This window comes from Octopus bimaculoides, chromosome 7 (genome assembly GCF_046866305.1).
Source record: "Octopus bimaculoides isolate indiv1 chromosome 7, ASM4686630v1, whole genome shotgun sequence".
NCBI lineage: Eukaryota > Metazoa > Mollusca > Cephalopoda > Octopoda > Octopodidae > Octopus > Octopus bimaculoides.
The window spans coordinates 47079731-47097828 of record NC_142934.1 but is presented as its reverse complement, the minus strand read 5'-3'; the positions used below and the strand labels follow the sequence as shown (position 1 = coordinate 47097828).

Here is an 18098-nt window from a genome sequence, read left to right as displayed (position 1 = left end):
CCATCCATCCATCCATCCATCCATACATACATACATACATATATAGACAGACACGTACGTACGTACATACATACATGCGTACGTACTTACATACGTACATGGATACAAACATGTATACGTACATACTGACATGTAAATATGTAAATATAGATATACAAACATGCCTGTATGCATGTGTGTATCTATGTGTATGTTTGTATGGGCGTGTGTGAACGAGGTTTGTCCAACAGAACTTTAAAATAGACAATCAGGGTTTTGCTTTACTTACAACGTAATAAGACGAGTCTTTTGCAAAATGTTACCTTCTAATGTTGACACATTGCTCTCAACAATTTTTCCAGTTTTAGGACTCATCATGGAACTTGTTTTAGAGTGCAAGTTAGAGTACAGTTCCCTTTGTGAATTTTCTTCGATATCTTCTTTCGCTTGAAATCAGCAACCTTCTTGGGTGGATTTGAACGTTGAAAAGAAAATAAGTCCTCAGGGACCAGGGCGGCTTCGGAATGAGAGTAATTTCCTAATTTGTCAAGAAGCTACAGATAAGGAGTAATGCGCGAGCAAGTACGTTCTTGTCGTGCAGCATCCAGTTTTTATTTTTCTGAGCGAAGGAAGAGCCTCAGGCCGCTTGATTATTTGACCACGTGGTACAAATTCATAATGACAGATGTCCTTCTAATTGAAAAAAAAAAAGAAAAGATTGTCGTCACCTTCACATTCGAGCGACTTTGACATGCTTCTTTTGGTTGGGGTGACTTTAATTCAACGCGTTGCAACAACTTTTATTTATTACTATTATTATTATTATTTTTTTTTTTTTGGCGATGTAGCCGAGCTCTCACGTTTCGTCACCTACTACGACACTTTTCAGAAAATTTTCATCTGCATTCTAACGATCCAACAACTCCGAATAGTCTGTAATCCTGTTCAGTTTTCGTTGATCTGTCAGAATTCGAGAATAATATTTAGATTGGAAATTGAAGAAGTATCGCGTTGTCACAAAATTTGTGATAACATGATGACGCACCTACATTATTCTTATAAAAATATGATGCACGAGCTTCCATAAATGCCTATTTTTTTCGATACTTTTAGTGTGGATCAGACGAAATTGAACAGAGTCAGGTGAGGATTTTTTATGGACCACATCACGCACTTCTGCAAAATGATCGGTGTCCGTTGTCATGACAAATCGTCAAGATTTGCAATAGTCTCCAGTGGAAGTTCTTCCCAATTTCAAAAGAAACTGATACCATTTGTGACATTGCAAACAGCGCATACAATCGTCTCCATAGACTTATTGCAATATTAACAAAGTCTCCACGAAAGATTTTCCCAATTCAAAGTAAATTTTCGCAGAAATACGTTACACTTACATACAATGGCCCGGGAACGAAATTTGCTTAGGAGGGTGCAAATTCAGATCCAAAATCTTTTTACAATCAAGGCCGATTTTTCTTCTATCTTAATATCAAATCAAACACAGGTATAATAATATTTTTTGCTATTATATATCGAAAATTAATGCTTCAAATCACTCCAAAAATTCTTCGTTCGTTTGGGTGATGAGGTCTTCCAAGAACATATCCAAAGTGTTTTCCTTGCACAAGTTTTTATGTACATACATTACAGGACAGTATGTCAGACGATGTTGCGTCATTGTGGTATAGAGTCAGGTCTTCAAACAGCAAAGTGTGTTGAACATTCACTCACTTGATGCAACATGACATTTTTATCACAAAGGCTTGTCCATAGCGCTATCAGAAGAATGATGATTTGGTGAACAAAGTTCAATGCATCGGTGACCATGGCAACCGTAGATCCAACTTCTTGGAGGACAAGGTCAGAGATTGGCTTCCGCAGTGTACAAAATATGCGCCAGGAAATGTCTTTTAATCTCTTTTGTATCCATGAAATGCTTCCGCTCATTGTACATGCACCATCAAAGGCAAAAGCAGCATAATTTTGAGACCTGTTAAATGTTTAGACAACAGAAAACATGGAGAATAACGTTAGTTAGTGTCACCGAAGTGCAGTCGGGAGAATCTTCGTGAACATCTTGGTTTTCAGAAACAATAACTGATTCTTGTTCCATGCCAGAGCAATCACATATAATACCAATAAACATAGAATCTTCAATCATTTTTCTGATCTCATGTAACGTGTTATGGGTATATGCTTCTAGGATTTTATTTTGTATGGTATCAGATAGGAAATTAACTCACTGATTTACTTCTGCAACACATTCTTCGGCAAGTTTACTTATGAGATTTACAAAGTTTCCTGTGACATGTGTTAACTTTCTCTTCAAAGATGGAACTAGTAGCTTATTTTATCTTTTACTGAGGATATTCCTTAATCCTTCAACAATGGAACTGCGAATTGCTATTATCTTTTAGTAAGGAGTTCCTTAACTCTCTGATCATGAAAGCGCTAACCACTATTATTTTTCACTAAATATGTTCTTTTATTCTTCGATGAACTGATAGCTACTAATATTCTTTATTATTGTGTAGACAGAAACTTCTTCCATGAATAAATCTTTGGAATTTTTTCACTCCGAATATGATTGTTAACGCTTCCTTTTCTATTTGACTATGGCTCCTTTCTACTGGTAATAACGATCGTGACGCATGGGCTATAGCCTTTTTACTCCCATCGTCATATTTGTGCAGAAGCACTGCTCCTACACCGTAATCCTTCGCATCTGTAGCCAATATAATATCTAGCTTCGGATTAAAATGCGTTAATGATAAGTTCTGTGTTAAAATGTTTTTTTAATTCGTCAAATGCCTTCTGGCACTGTAAGTCCAGCACCATTTTGCATTTTTCGTTAACAAATCATTGAACGGGGCCCTTACATTGTATATATTGGGGATATAAATTTGGTAGTGATTTACTACTCCCAAGAACGCTTATAACATAGTCACATTATTCGGCGCGGGCATAATTTTTATCGCAACTGCTCTAGATGAATCCAGTTTCCGTTCGTTTTTATCTATTTTCTATGGCCCGAGTATTTATTTAATTTTTTTCAGAAAGAACTCGCATTTTTCTTCACTTAACTAAAACCGTATTCTCTTATCGTTTCGAATACTCTTTTAACGTGTTCTACATGCTGTTCGTGTGATTCGCTTTTTATTAGGATATCGTCTAAGTAGGCGATAGCAAAATCACTGCCCGCCAGCATTGTATCCATTACTTGTTGAAATATGTAAGGAGCCACTTTTATACCGGAGGGAAGCCACTTAAATTCAAATAAACCACGATGTGTACTAATGGCTAATAAGTGTGAACATTCTTCTACTTGGATTTGTAAATATGTCTCCGAGAGGTCTAATTTTGAGAAGAATTTCCCTCCATTCAGTTTTGCGAACACTTCCTCAGGACTCGACAATGGGTAGTTATGTGAAATTAAGCAATCATTCAACCCCTTTGAAAAATCTGTGCACTCCTAACTTATTTTTCTTTTTTACGTAGACCGTAGGTGCTGCCCAATCTGAGTGGTCTGTCTTTTCGATTATTCCTAGGCTTTCAAGTTCCTTATTTACCTGTTCTAGTGCCACGATCGGTACATTATGTTTTGGTTTAAATACAGATGTTGCACTTTGATTTACTACAATTTTTGCTTTCGCTTTCGATCCCTCAGCCGCATTCGAACCTTCGATTGAACCGACTATATTCCCACACAAAACACTTATGGGCGTATCCCACAATTTGAATAGTTCCATCCACTCTGTGCCGAATCGGTTAACTGAATTTTTTAACACATATACATTTGTCGTTTTCATTTTGTCACGAAATGTCACATTACACACAAATTCACTCACAAAATACAATCTTTTACCCATAACACCGTGTGCTACTTTTGTAGATTTACTTAATTTTGGTTTACCGATATACTTCTAGGTTCACTCATTTACAATGGAAATATCACTTCCGGTGTCTAACTACATTTTAAATCTTGTAATTTCAATTTTCACATTTACGAATTTCCTCTTTGTCACATTAACATTTTCTTTCAACATCTTGTTTATTATTATTTTTTTTTTGTTCCAACGTTTTGTCATCTTGGTTTTACACTGCGCTTTTACGTGTCCAATTTTACCACAACGGAAGCATTCCACTTTCTTAAATGGGCAGTTTTTTCTCATGTGTAGACCTCCACATGCAAAACATGGGTTTGTTTCCTGATTTTTATCCTTGTAGTAACGCTGTGCGTATGCGTAGTCTCACGCATGCGTGGAATTCAACATCCAAGCTTTCCCGCTTTATTCTGTCTCTTTCTTGCTGGCCAGCGATTGAGCAAGGACGTTTCTAGCTATCTCTCTCTATCTTTCGAACTCACGCTAGACAGCTCACATCAACATACCAACGTCCCAACAACATGTTCTCACACACAGAAGATGTCTCAACAACCAAGAGTAAAGCTGTATATTTTCCACCATAAATAAATATTGTTGAGTTGATAGTTTGGAGTTCTGCGTTCAGTTCATTCTAATTTAATATAGGAAAGCAGGTGTACATCTAATGATGTATAACCCACTTTCCTATATCCTGTTTGTACTGTATTTTAGTACACACTTGATTTCTATTCTACTTGTTTCGCACTTGTTTCACTTGGGAGCAATCTTTATGTTCAATTTTCTCTGTGCCATGTCTTAAATTTACTATTCTTTCACACTATTTTGATACCTGTTGCAAGGTTACAGTTTGATTTTGTTCCAGCATAGCGAGAATTCTTATCCTTACTTCTGCGTCTTTTTCTGCTGTTAGTCCCTGAGTAAATATCAGGAACTTGATCATGTCTGGCGTTAATTCGTCCAGTTTGAACTTTTCACATTCTACGTTAACTCTACCAGCATATGTGATGTAATCTGTAAGGACGACCGTGCGAACTCATAAAAGGAGAAATGGTGACGAATGGAAAAACAGAGGACTCCTTTTATTTAAACGTGTCACACGGTCGAACACAAAATATATGAATATCAAATGATGATATACATAATATGTTATGCTACGATAACATAGATGACCAGTAATGAAAGACCACAACCGTATAAGATGAATAACAGAGATATTTATTGTAGCGTTAAAGATGTATGTCTGTGTGTGAGTGTGAATGCGACATATAAGAACATAATCAAAGACAGGCCGTCATACAAAGAAAAGTGTGTATGTGAGTGATACATGTATGTGTATGTTAGTTATTACAGCAGAGAGAAAGAGAGTCAATAACACGTGAACAATTATACCAGTTCTTTAGTACACTCTAGGAAAAGTTCTGTATGTGAAGTTGGGGAGGCTGAGTGTGGCAGAGCTGATCACTAGTTGTGATGTCGTGGCATCGATGCCGGGCCGTGATTCTTGTTATACAGATGTTCGTCGCTGGCTGAGAACTCTTGTCTGTTTATTTATCGTGGTGAAGCTGAGTCACCTAACAGAATCGAAGAGAGAGATGTGCCGCGGAGGTTTGGTTTGGTGTACATAGTAAGTCGTGTTGACGCTGGTGGTGATTGAGGCTGCTTGGTAGTAGTCGTGTTGGTCATGACGATGTTGCTGGTTAGTAGTCGTAGACTCGTATTGCTGATGTGGCGACGGCGGTGGTCATCGTTGGCTGGACGAAGCTGTTGAAGTGGTCGCTGGCTGATTGTTGCTGCTGCTGTCGTGTGGTACACGGAACAGTCTCTAAGAGAAACTGGACCGAGACCAATTTGGTGGGTATGAGTTGATCTATTTATAGCGTATTATCGGCTCACCAGACATCAGAAATATACTCTATCACGTGACCTTATTAAGGGCTGTGATTGGTCAGTTTGCGCTCTGGCGGGAACGGTTCGAAGAAGTTGCCGATTCGAATAATGATCAGTCACGTGATGACAAGGTTAATGTTTTCCGCTACGTTCGCGTTTGTTTATATTTAAATGAGAAGAATGGCAATAGTAGTTTTGTATCTAATGGCGATAGGTAGTTTCACTACAAATCCCCCTCGTTGTTTCTTTTTCCAGCGTGTATTGAACAATGAGCTTTTCTCGCTAAAAGTTTTACACAATATGTCTATTGTATTTCTAGAGTTTACGTCAAAAAGTTTTTTCTTTTCCGGGAGTACATAATTGCTGTAATATCCATGTTCTGCTGCCAGTTTTCTTAGGATTAGACGCGTTTTCATATCGTCGTCCCGATCTATGCCCTCTTTAATAAAGATCTGTTCGTATCTTCTATAGTACGCCTCGAAGGTAACTCCTTCTTCTGGTTCATACTTAAATCCCTTTATTGAGTTTATAACATAATGTGGCGACATCTTTTTAGCATTTTTTGACGACTTACTATTCAGCATTTGTTGTAATTGTAATTGTTGTTGTTGTTACTCTTGAAGTTGTAGTTACTCTAATAGTAATTGTTGTTGCTATTTCTGCAGCTGCTTTTGTTCCTGCAGTTGTTGTTACTGTTTTTGCAACTCGGGCAAACCGGCCAACAAATCTTCCACAATTTTACGCTTTTGTATACCGTAAAATTTGCACAGAGAACTTTTGTGAGTTTCGTAACTCGTTGTGAGTTTGTTTAATCCTCGTGAGTTTGTTAATCCCTCGTCACCACTGCTGGAATCCAACGTCGGTCTGCTATAACGTCCACTCCGGTATAGCAGTATAGTTAGTTAGACAAGTAAAACACAACTATCTATAACCGTATCCCACCGACTTCCCGACGTCACAGTATTTGTAATGACTAGCACATACCACTCGTCACGTGGCAGAGGTGTTCTATTATTGTTATTATCCCCATAACAGGTTGTTGATTTCCTCTTGGGTGAGGTCAGCCATCGGAAAATCTGGGATAGGCGGGAGCTGATCTTGAATTCCGCATTGAAGCTGAGCACGCTTTTTAGAACTGGAAAGGGCATAAATGTCAAGACGTGTAAAGGGTTGCGGTTTTCGGATTGGAAGTCTCAGAGTCAGATGAAGGAGAGATCTGATCATTCGATGGTCAGCTCATCTTTTGGCACTCTCATCCATTTAACATATAAGGGTTTTAAAAAAGGGATCAAAATGTGACCTAATGAACTAGAGCCCGTGAGTTCTGTTTTTTTCCCTTCACTATTCTATCACAGGTGTTGTTATGTATCCCAAACAACACATAACTTCGCTTGTTCAAATATCAGTGTTAGAGTAAAAAGTCTTGTGTTGTTCGCATCATGCTGTTGTTTTTGTTCTCATCGTAGCAGAGTGTTTTATTTGCTGGAACTTTGAAATATTTTGTAATAAACATACGTATACTATTGATTTATAAACTGAAACTTGTGTAAATATCAACCAATCAGTTGATACTAAATAATATTCGAGACACAATATTTAAAAAAGGAAAGAGAAAAGACTTCACTTATTGTGTTTCTCTGAGCGACGTATTGCAAACAGAAAAACCTATTAGCAATTCGTAAATATTTACAATCAATAAAATTTAATCCTCAGACAAATATTTAGTGAAGTTTGTTTGGGGTTTTATTTTAAAATGCATTTATTGAACAAACAATTTTCATCAATCTCTCTCTCTCTATATATATATATATACGATCATCTAAGTATGACACCATCACTTACTTTCTTCTCTTCAAAGAGAGATTGAATTCCTTTTGCCTTGTGAAAAACTTATGTACTTCAGTATGCTGAAACTATTCATAGTTGTTGCCGTTTTTGTAGCGGGTAAGTTCATTCATTATTTTACTCCTTTAATGATTTCATTCATTGGACTGCGGTCATGCTGGAACCCCACATTGGAAGGTTTTATTCGATCGTATCAACTCCGATATATATATATCAGTCTACTACTTAATTTTATCAGCTGCCGATGCTTACATAGATAAATAAATATATATGTGTGATATAGTGCTGGGTGACGGAGTCGTTCATTAACGCTGCCTTGATCGGTGTCACAGTGTACGGCCTGTGACAAGGTGCGAACGGTTCGTCCTTTAGGGGATTGTTCAGTATTCTTTCGATTTAATCTAGGTGTAATTGAATAGATTTATGACAAACAGTCGCATAGCTAGGAGGCAACGGCAATTTTGGCTTTCTCATCTCAACTGATAGATAAGCCAGCAAGAGGCAATGTTGCACCCCTTTAGACCTGCATCCCAGGAGCGATTGCTCATTCGTCCCCTGCAGTCAATCCTCAGCAGCCTGACTAAGTACGGCTGACAAATCTCTTCCAGTTATATAATGCTTCCATATATTTTATGTTCCATACTACACTCTCCCTGCATGCAGTAATCGATTGTATATGAGAGTGTAATAGTTTGCTGCACGTCTCTCGTTTACATATAATTCGACCTGCCTTTCAGTTTCACTGCCTTGAAAATGGATGAATATGCTCTCCATAAAGTATTCCTAGATATACTAGAAAAAAGATGATGATCATGGCTGGAATGCTACCTTTGTTTCAATAAATTTTTAAGATAATGAAAAATTTAATAAAATAACCTTCTCATTATTAAGCTGGTGTCTGGAACAAATTAGCATAGAATTTTGACGGTAGATTATAATTTAGATAACTTTAAAACAGTAAATTTATGTCATAGAACCTGGCAGGTTGATAGATTCTGATTGTGATCGTCTCGTCTTACCATATAGAGAAACAAAGATTACATTGATCCCAAACATGACTTAATGCTACAGAAACTGGTGAGAAAAACTTAATACTGCAAATAACATAATATTTACAATTATATAGAAATTACGATCACATACATGCAGCTGGTGGATATAACTTTTAGGCTGGCAAAGCCCATTCATTCCACCCTCCATTTTATCGCAACTATTGGGTCGCCTGTTTTTTCGCGCCCACGGCGTCTGGCATCTGACTGTCTCAAGACGGCTAGGGCCGAGTTGAACACATGCTTCAACTCGGCCTGATACTCCACTCCACCAGCTCATGGGCATCTCCCCTTCATTTGGCGCGAAAAGGGAATTCTGATTTTCGCCCGGTGGGGGCCTATCGGCGTCTTAATACTGTAACAGTGCCTCACCGCTATCTCATTAGGAATCTGCAGGATTTTTCAGCTAATCTACATGGTTGTACCATTTTTTCTAAAATTGATCTGATTCGTGAATATCATCAGATTCCAGTTAATCCGGAGGACGTTCCAAAAACAGCTATTACTACTCCTTTTGGCTGTTTTGAATTTCTTTTTGTGGGTTTCGGTCTGCGGAATGCTACAAAAGATTTCCAAAGATTTATAGATGAAGTTGTTCGTGGGCTTGATTTTGTTTTCGCTTCTGTTGATGATTTACTTATCGCTAGTGATACACAAGAGAATCATCGCCACCATTTGTCGCAACTTTTTCAGCGACTCTGCGCCTATAATGTAAAGATAAACCATGATAAGTGTGTTTTCAGGCAGTCCTCCCTGGAATTCCTGGGTCACTATATTGATTCTAACGGGATCAAACTTCTTCCTGCTAAGTTCGATGCCATTCAGCGCATCGCGCCTCCAACTTCTTTGCGTCAGCTGCGCCATTTTTTGTGTATGGTTAATTTTCATCGACGCTTTATAAACCGGTGTGCGGACAAGCTGATCCTTTAACGTAGCTGCAGAAGGGCAATTCTAAAAAAGATGCCCATCTTACTTTTTCAGCTGTGGCATTGTCTGCCTTTGAGTCAGTGAAACAGGAAACATCCGGCTCCTGATGCTCCGCTTTCTTTATCTGTGGATGCATCAGATTCTGCGGTTGGTTCTGTTTTGCACTACACCGTAGATAATCAAACGAAACCTTTGGCTTTCTTTTCTTGCCAATTGCAGCCTGCCGAACGCAGATATAGTACTTTTGATCGTGAACTATTAGCGATCTCTCTGTCGGTTCGTCATTTTCAGCACCAGTTCGAGGGACGGGAGTTTGTGATTTATACTGATCACAAGCCCCTTACGTTTGCCCTATCTTCTAAAACAGACAAACTCTCCCCTCGTGCTTTCCGTCACCTGGACTATATTTCTCAGTTTACAGGTGACATTCGACATGTGCCAGCGATGGAAAACGTCCCAGCTGATGCTCTCTCTAGGCTCCCTGTCAATTCCATTTCCTCTCCTGCAGCAATTGACTTAATTGCTATTTCGCAGGATCAACCACCTTTATCGAAGTTGGATTTAACTTCACCCAAGTTTATTTCTTGTAAGTTTGCCTATCTTCCGCTCCCTTCAGCTGAAGGCTCTATTCTATGTGACATCTCCACCGGTTCTCCAAGGCCGTTAGTACCTGAGAACCATCAACGTTCTGTTTTTGATGCCCTTCATTCATTGTCACATCCGAGCATCTCTGCCGCCGTAAAGCTTGTTACTGCTCGGTTCTTCTGGCCCAATATGCGGCGATCGATTACCTCTTGGGCACGCTCTTGCATGAAGTGCCAGCGTGTTAAAGTCCATAGACACGTTCGTGCTCCACTTGGACAGTTTTCTTCTCCTGAGGCCCGTTTTCGCCATGTCCACCTTGATCTGGTTGGACCATGGCCTGTGAGTTGCGGTTTCTCGTATATTTTAACTTGTGTCGATCGGTTCTCCCGTTGGCCAGAAGCCATTCCTATAGCAGACATTTCTGCTGGATCTGTCGCAAAAGCCTTCGTGTCTGGCTGGATTTCTCGGTTCGGTGTACCGTCCAGCCTAACCACAGATCGTGGTCGACAATTTGAAGCTACTTTATTTCGTGAGTTATCACGAATCCTGGGAGTGAATCATATACGCACCACTAGTTACCATCCCGCTTCTAATGGGATGGTGGAGCGATTCCACAGGCAACTTAAGGCCGCGTTGCGTGCCTCGCCGAATCCACAGCCGTGGACTGAATTTCTTCCTATTGTCCTGCTTGGATCTCGGACTGCGGTTGAAGCAGACCTAGGTTTTTCTTCCGCCGAGCTGTTGTATGGTACCACACTGGCATTGCCTGGTGCGATGTTGGTGCCAGACAAGTCACAGTCTCTCAATCCAGAGTCTTATGCCGCTCGACTACGCAGTTATTCTTCTACCCTTCCTCCTATGGGTCCCCGACACCAACCTCCACCTTCTAAAGTGCCATCAGATCTTGACTCTTGGACGCATGTTTTTGTTCGAGATGATTCTGCCAAAGGACCTCTTGTTTCTTCTTATAAAGGACCCTTTCGTGTGCTTTCCTGCACACTGAAAGTATTCAAAATTGACGTTAATGGTCGTACAGAGAAAGCTTATGCTGAAGGTCCTACATCTTTCGTTGACACCACTGTTATGCTCGCATTTGACCCATTACACACACCTTTGCCAACACCATCACCAACACATACACCTTGGACAACACCACCTTCGTCGTCGCAACCTGCCTTGAACAAATACTATGTTACTAGGTCTGGCCGAACTGTACACTGGCCAAAGAAACTGGCAAACACTATTTACATTTAACTTTATTGAACTTCATTGGACAATTTCAATGTTTTTTTATTGAACATTTTTCTTTTCAAAAAAAGAAATCAGACTTTTACATCACGTGATTCCAGTTTTCCTGGACAGTTGTCATCACAGTTGTTTTGTCATTGTCTATTTCAGTTTTCCACTAGTTGGCACTTACTGCCCAATTCCTTGCATACCTTTTTCCTCAATTCTTTTTGTACATTGCATGCATGTATTTCACTATTGTACATCATTTCTTCGATTTTTCTTTATATATATTTGTGCCACATCTTGTGGGTGGTTTCGATAGACATCTTGCCTCAGGCGCCACTCCAATTTTTCCATTTTCGTGCTTCTGCACTCGAGGGGGAGCCATATAGTGGCATTTGATACCAGTCGCCATTTTGGAGAGTTTATCCACGCATGCGCAGGGACTAGTCTTCCGGAATGAATGCAGGAAGTCCCTCATGTGCATGCGTGGTCATCCAACATTCAAGCGTTCCCACATCTCTCTGCCTCTTTTGCTTGCTGAACTTCGTGGAAGCTAGACGTCTCGACAGCAGCTCTCCATCAACTCTACAATGAGTCCACATAGTTAACTAGAGAGGAGGAAAGACTTCAAACCACGCAGCTTCACTGATGGCGGCTCATCTAACCAAAAGGCGACATTCTATCGAATTCCCTCCCAGTGTGAGCAGAATTCTACTGTAATAAATATTTGTTATGCTGTTTTAGTTTAGAGTCTGCGTTCTGTTTTCTTCCTTGAAGAATTGGGATACGCAGAATGGTGTATGCCCACTTCCCTACAGACTATACCAATCTGGCTTGGTGCCTCGATTAAAGTACTTACATCAACTGAATCTTAATTATGTATATATGATAGGCTTCTTTCAGTTTCTGTCTGCCAAATCCACTCATAAAGTTTTAATTGGCCTGAGGATATACTATAGGAAACTTGCTCAAAGTGCCAAACAGTGGGACTGAACCTGGAACCATGTGGTTGGGAAGTAAACTTCTTACCACACAGCCATGCCTGCGCCTTATATAATATAATATAACATAACAATATATTTCCAAACTTAACTACATATTCATGTGCAGAATACCATATTTACAATGGTGAAACAGAAGAATCAAATACAGCTTGCAATTGGAATTTTGATGTGATTTCTTTTTTGTTGTCTTTATATATTACCTACCAATTTGAATCAAATTCTTCAACCACTTATTGAATTTTCTTCCTTTGAACACTAATGATTCTGTAGCTGCCCAAGCATCCACCTTGTGTTCTCGTAGACAAGAAGGGAAATGCCTGTCGAAATTTAGACACTTGTCAGAAGCCAAGGATAGTAAAGAGAAGATATGTAGGTAAGAATATCTTAAAAGCATTCGCAGGTATTATTTATGTTCCCTCTCTTATACAATTCTTTGAATTCCTTTTATAAAGAAGGGGCTGATTTGTGACTAGAGATGCAAAATTCCATCGATGGAATTCAGTCATGAAAAACATAAAAATTACTTGTTGGATTTAAGAAAAGTTTTAATATTTCCAGTGTTCTATTTACAGTCTGTATTTACAGAATGCATGCAATATATATAAGCATATATAAATATATGGTTGTATGAAGATATATATATGTATAAAAGAGAATGTGTGTGTGTGTGTGTGTGTGTGCATGTATGTTCCATATGCATTCGAAAACTAAGTTGCTGATTATGACACATAGGGTATTAAGAGATTCAGTAATCTTCTGCCTACCACATAAACTTTATTTTCATCTACATATTTTCTATGTTATCTCAACAACCAGCTATAGTTATTTGAAATACACTGCTCTACAATGATGAGGTTTCATTAGAAAGTGAAAATAGTTTCACACTTTCAATTTGAACCAAAATTAGTATAGGGGACAACTTCCATTACCTAGATGACCAAGTCAGCAGTGGAGGTGGATGTTCTGAGATCTTAGCTGCTAGAATAGGAATAGGCTGAGTAAAGTTCAGATAACTTCTACCTTTGTTGGAAAAAAAGAGCCACTTCCTCAGACTGAAAAGCAGATAGTATGATGCCTATGTGTGAACAGCCATTCTACATGGCAGTGAAACAGGGCTGTAGCTGCAGAGGACATGTGAAGGCTTGAAAGAAATGAAGCTAATATGCTTTCCAGGATGTGCAACATTAGTGTGCACGAATGACAAAGTCAAAGCTTCTTGAGAGAAAAAGTGGTTATAAGTGGAATTAGATGTGGCGTGCAAGAGAGAAGACTGCCCTGGTGTAGCCATGTGATGCATGTGGATGAGAATAGTAGAGTAAAGAACCTCATTGTTGATAAAGCATTGTGAGAGCTGGAAGTGAGCCATGAGTTGGTACAAGTAATAATCTGAGGGAGCTAGGTCCAGACTATATGTTGGGTGTGGCATCAATTTGATACCTCAAGTTCCTGGAGTTTATTTCAAGTTGTTCAAGTGGTATGAGGTCTTGCATCTTCTTACGACAGAAGAGCTCACTTTCTATTTTTGTGGGTTCTAGTGGCTAATAAAGAAAGGATTATTATTATCATTATTATTATTATTATTATTATCATTAATATTATTATCATTATTATTTTCTCTTTATCACATGTTTTGTTGGAGCTCCTGGAGTCTTGCATGCATAACAGGCTTACTAATTGCAGCCTACAGTACCATGCTATTTGTTCTTTTCAGCAATCTAATTCTTTCCTGATTATTCTGGCTGTGCCAAGGAGGCAAACTTTTTGTAACATTTCTACTGGGCACTCTATTCCAATTAATTTTATATTCTTCTTGATGCCTTCTGATACTGTTCCCAAGGAACCAACAATAATTGGCTCTATCGATGAACGAAACACCCATGTTTCCAGGGGTGAATTATACAAACCCCAAAGAATTCCTCTCAACACATGGCTATGATGCTCCTTCACTACTCTTGCTCATGATCAGAGATGCACAAATCATCAGCCATTCAGGGACATACTCAAATGGTTAAGGTCAAGCAACTGATAAGCAAATCTGAACAGCCCTATGCAACTTAAAGATTCATGGCCATCTTACAGAAAGCTAGCTTATCAGGTTCAGTTGACACACACACACACACACACACATGTATGTATGTATGTTATATTGTTTTTTTCTGTCTTGTTTCAGGGTCTACCATGATATTGAAAAGTGCCTTATCCTGTCTCACTGCAAATTACAAAGATATGCTGGTCTATTTATGGCTGCACACGATGCCTGTAGTAAGTAAGGAATAAAAGATTTTGGCAGGGTAGAGGTGGAGTAAGATAATGTGTATTCAAAATTTTTTCTCGATTGAATATGATTAGCTTTTAATATATTGAATATTTATTTTGCTTGACATTAATAAAAATAAAGCTAAATCATGGTAGCTGATAGACCCTCATATGAAGTAAGAGACCGTGTTTAATCTAGCAAATGTGGTTACTCAGATTACATTATGGCTCTTGTGTGTCACTGTCTCCATTCATTCTGCTATGGACAATAAGATTCACCTATGTGTTCAATTTCTACAAGTAGTAAGGAGCACTGGCCTCTTGCCAGACTTTGGTGCTTGTGGGTGCTTCAGAATATTCTGGGTGGGGACTAATTTGTATTGCAGGAAGATTTTTTGTAAACTGAATTTTCTAAATCTTAGGGTGCAACATTTAATAGTAAGAAGTTAGTGCCATCCAGTGCACCCCCTCAGCAATGGGCATGAAAAAGCAGGCTTTTGTGTTAAAGTGGGGTTTAGTGTTATACTTACCTATTCTTTTCTTTTTTATGAAGCCGAGAGCCTTTTGAAAGCACTCATTATTTCAAGCTGAATCTTTATTTTAAGTGAGACATCTCGATCTTTTTAGGGGTACGGGAATCAATTTTTCAAAAGGGCAATTCACTTTTCCATGTCGATGAATAATCTCACTATCATTTTTTAGTATTTGAAGTCAGCATAGAGCGCATATAGTAAAACAGTAAAACGAAGTGATGGCCTTATTTGGACTACCATTGGTGTTTATGTCAGTGTTTACTTGCAGTGCATTCTGAGTTCAAATTCTGAGTTTGCTGAGGAAAAGTTCAGTCTTTGATGCTTATAAGACCCAAAACCTTGCATGATCTAGAAAATCTATTCATAAAACCTAACAAATCAATTCCAGCCTTGTTTTCACATTTACTTTGAATATTTTATGCATTGAACAGATTTCTGTTAGAATTAAAGTGGACATTTACACCCCATGACATGATCATCATAATTTATGCTTTGGCATAAGAAAGAAGAGGGCAAATAAAAGATCAGAACATTATGAGTATGTGTGTGTGTGTGTGTGTGTGTGTGTACATGCATAATGTGTGTATATGTGTGTGTATGTTTTTGTGAATATATAATGTTCTGATCAGTTCTTGGCATGCTTCTTTCTCATGCCTAAATACACATAAATGAATACTGTATTGTGGAATGTAAATGGTTAAAATATCGAATTAAATTGAATTACTTTTAGTGAAAGTTTAAAATATATTTTAATACTTCATCTAAACCAGGGTTTCTCAATTATTTTTTTACCAATGGGCCCCCTTGATCCCTATTTTACTTGCATGGACCCTCCTAAGCATTCAATGTTTTAAAAAATCCTTCAATATTTTCATAATTAAATATTATTTGGAACTGTATTAAAAAAAAAATTGTTAAAATATTTTGTGTACTGTAAAAGTATAACCACTTTATTGCATGTAAATTTTAGCTACAAAATCTTATGTGGACCCCACCAAAGGGTCATATGTACCCCAGTGGAGAACTATTGATCTAAACAAAAGATCTAAATGTAAAAACAAAAGGAAAAAAACAAAGTCAAGCAAAAACAAAGCAAAACAAAAAAAGCCACAATTTTTCATTAAAGGGACTTTTGAGAGTGACTAAAGAATATCATATTATAAAATACTATGTTTATGTTTAAATTGTAACATGAGATCTTAAATTAATTTTATTTTTCCAGAGGGTAAATGTGAACTCACTAAGGTGGTAGCATGCAAACTTGAAGTATACAGTGATATGATAAAGAATAATGGTTCTTACTGCTCGTAAGTTTATTTAAAATTACTCAGTTTGAAAGTGCCACATAACACATTGTACTGTTTCAATCTGAGACAGCAGCAATCTTTTAATGTTTTTCTTGAAAACATCACGTTTCATGTATCCTTCCCTTTTAAGGCAGTAGATTGTGATTTGATAGAGATCTTGCTGGTATTGAAGTTCTTTCAGTGGGCCAGTGAAATAAAGGTCTCAATGAATAGAGCACAGACTGAGTGCTGTAATCATGGGGTAGCAGGGTCTGAAAAATAGATGGGAGGGTCATGGTTGTAATGTATCAGGTCATGCCATAAGTTCTGTCTGAATTTTGAATAAAGAATACAAGAGATCAAATGTTATATTTAATTGAAATTTAATCATCAATGTACTTTCTCTGATTATTTATGACTTCCTTCCATCTATTTACAAGCTTTTTAATCCCATCAATGTATAACTCTTTTGCTTTCATAGCAAAGAACTCTGAAATGTCAGTTTCGATCTCCTCCTGGCTTGCAAAAGTTATGTCCCCTAAATGATTCTGTAAACTACGAAACAAATGGTAGTCTAAAGGAGCAAGGTTGGGAGAATAAGGTGGATGAGTTATTTTTTCCCAACCAAGCTCTTCGATCTTCTGTGATTTGATCTTTGCAGTGTGGAGTTGCACACTGTCCTGATGAAACATCACTGCTTTTTGATTCACTAAAGCTCCATTTTTCATTCGTGAGAATAGAGAGAAGAGCAGATGTCAACTCAGGATTGGCAGTTGCTTTTGGACAATTCATGAGGCACCCATTTTTCAAGTTTAGGAACCTTTCCAAGTTGATGAAGACGACGATGAACAGTTGTATGGTTTGAACTAAGCTTTATTGCTAATTCTTCAACTGATAATGGAGGATATTCTCCAAGTAATGCCTCAAGGAGCTTATCCTCACACTGAACAGGATGTCCTGTTTGATCTTCATCTTCAAGGCTGAAATCTCCACTTTTGAAATTTGCAACCCATCTTCTGAAACTTGCAGCCCATCTTCTGCAAGTTCTTTCATTCAAGCATTCTTTCCTGGAAACTGAGTGTATGTTTCAAGTCGCTTTGGCTGCAGAGTTTCCTTTTTTGTACTCAAAAAGCATTATGTGCCTCAAATGCTCTTTGGATACTTCCATGTTAGAAAGTGTTGTAATCAAAGAAATTTTAATTCTATTATTCTGTAAAATAATATTCAATTAGTATAAATGTACACAAATGCATAAAAATAATTTTTAATTCCATTGGACACTTTAAAATACTATTAAATTTCATTCAATTTTAAAAATGGTAAAATCGGACAGAACTTATGGGATAACCTGATACTTTGTCTTAAATGAATAGACACTCCTAAAATAATAAGTTTCCTCTTCTCCTTTGTAACATACAAGATTACTAAATTTTATTAACTGTTCTGTGAGAGATGGTATCACACAGTTCCTGGACTAGTTATATTTAATAAAAAATAACCTGTCTACCTAAGTTCTAACATCAACGCCTTGCGCAACCAATATACAGGTCTCAGCATCACTGCCATTTTTCAAATCCAGCTTGGTAGTAATTTTCTGTAAGTGATTCACTCTGGATCTTGACAACGGTGT

The 18098-nt window shown here is 38.0% G+C and overlaps 2 protein-coding genes across 4 annotated transcripts in view; one reads left to right on the top strand and one right to left on the bottom strand.

Moving 5' to 3' along the window:
• Positions 1–7543: 7543 nt before the first annotated feature.
• The window catches only part of LOC106868059 (uncharacterized), a 14301-nt gene continuing 3746 nt past the window's right edge, over positions 7544–18098 (top strand). Inside the window, exons 1-4 of the mRNA XM_014913172.3 lie at positions 7544–7694; positions 12664–12766; positions 14564–14655; positions 16405–16489. Coding sequence (XP_014768658.1) covers positions 7643–7694; positions 12664–12766; positions 14564–14655; positions 16405–16489 — 332 coding nt within the window. The 5' untranslated portion in view covers positions 7544–7642. The remainder of the gene's footprint in view (positions 7695–12663; positions 12767–14563; positions 14656–16404; positions 16490–18098) is intronic.
• The window catches only part of LOC149134690 (uncharacterized), a 27109-nt gene continuing 25615 nt past the window's right edge, over positions 16605–18098 (bottom strand). For all 3 annotated transcript variants that reach the window (XM_089355263.1, XM_089355260.1, XM_089355261.1), the window contains exon 5: positions 16605–16740. In XM_089355263.1, coding sequence (XP_089211389.1) covers positions 16692–16740 — 49 coding nt within the window. In that variant the 3' untranslated portion in view covers positions 16605–16691. The remainder of the gene's footprint in view (positions 16741–18098) is intronic.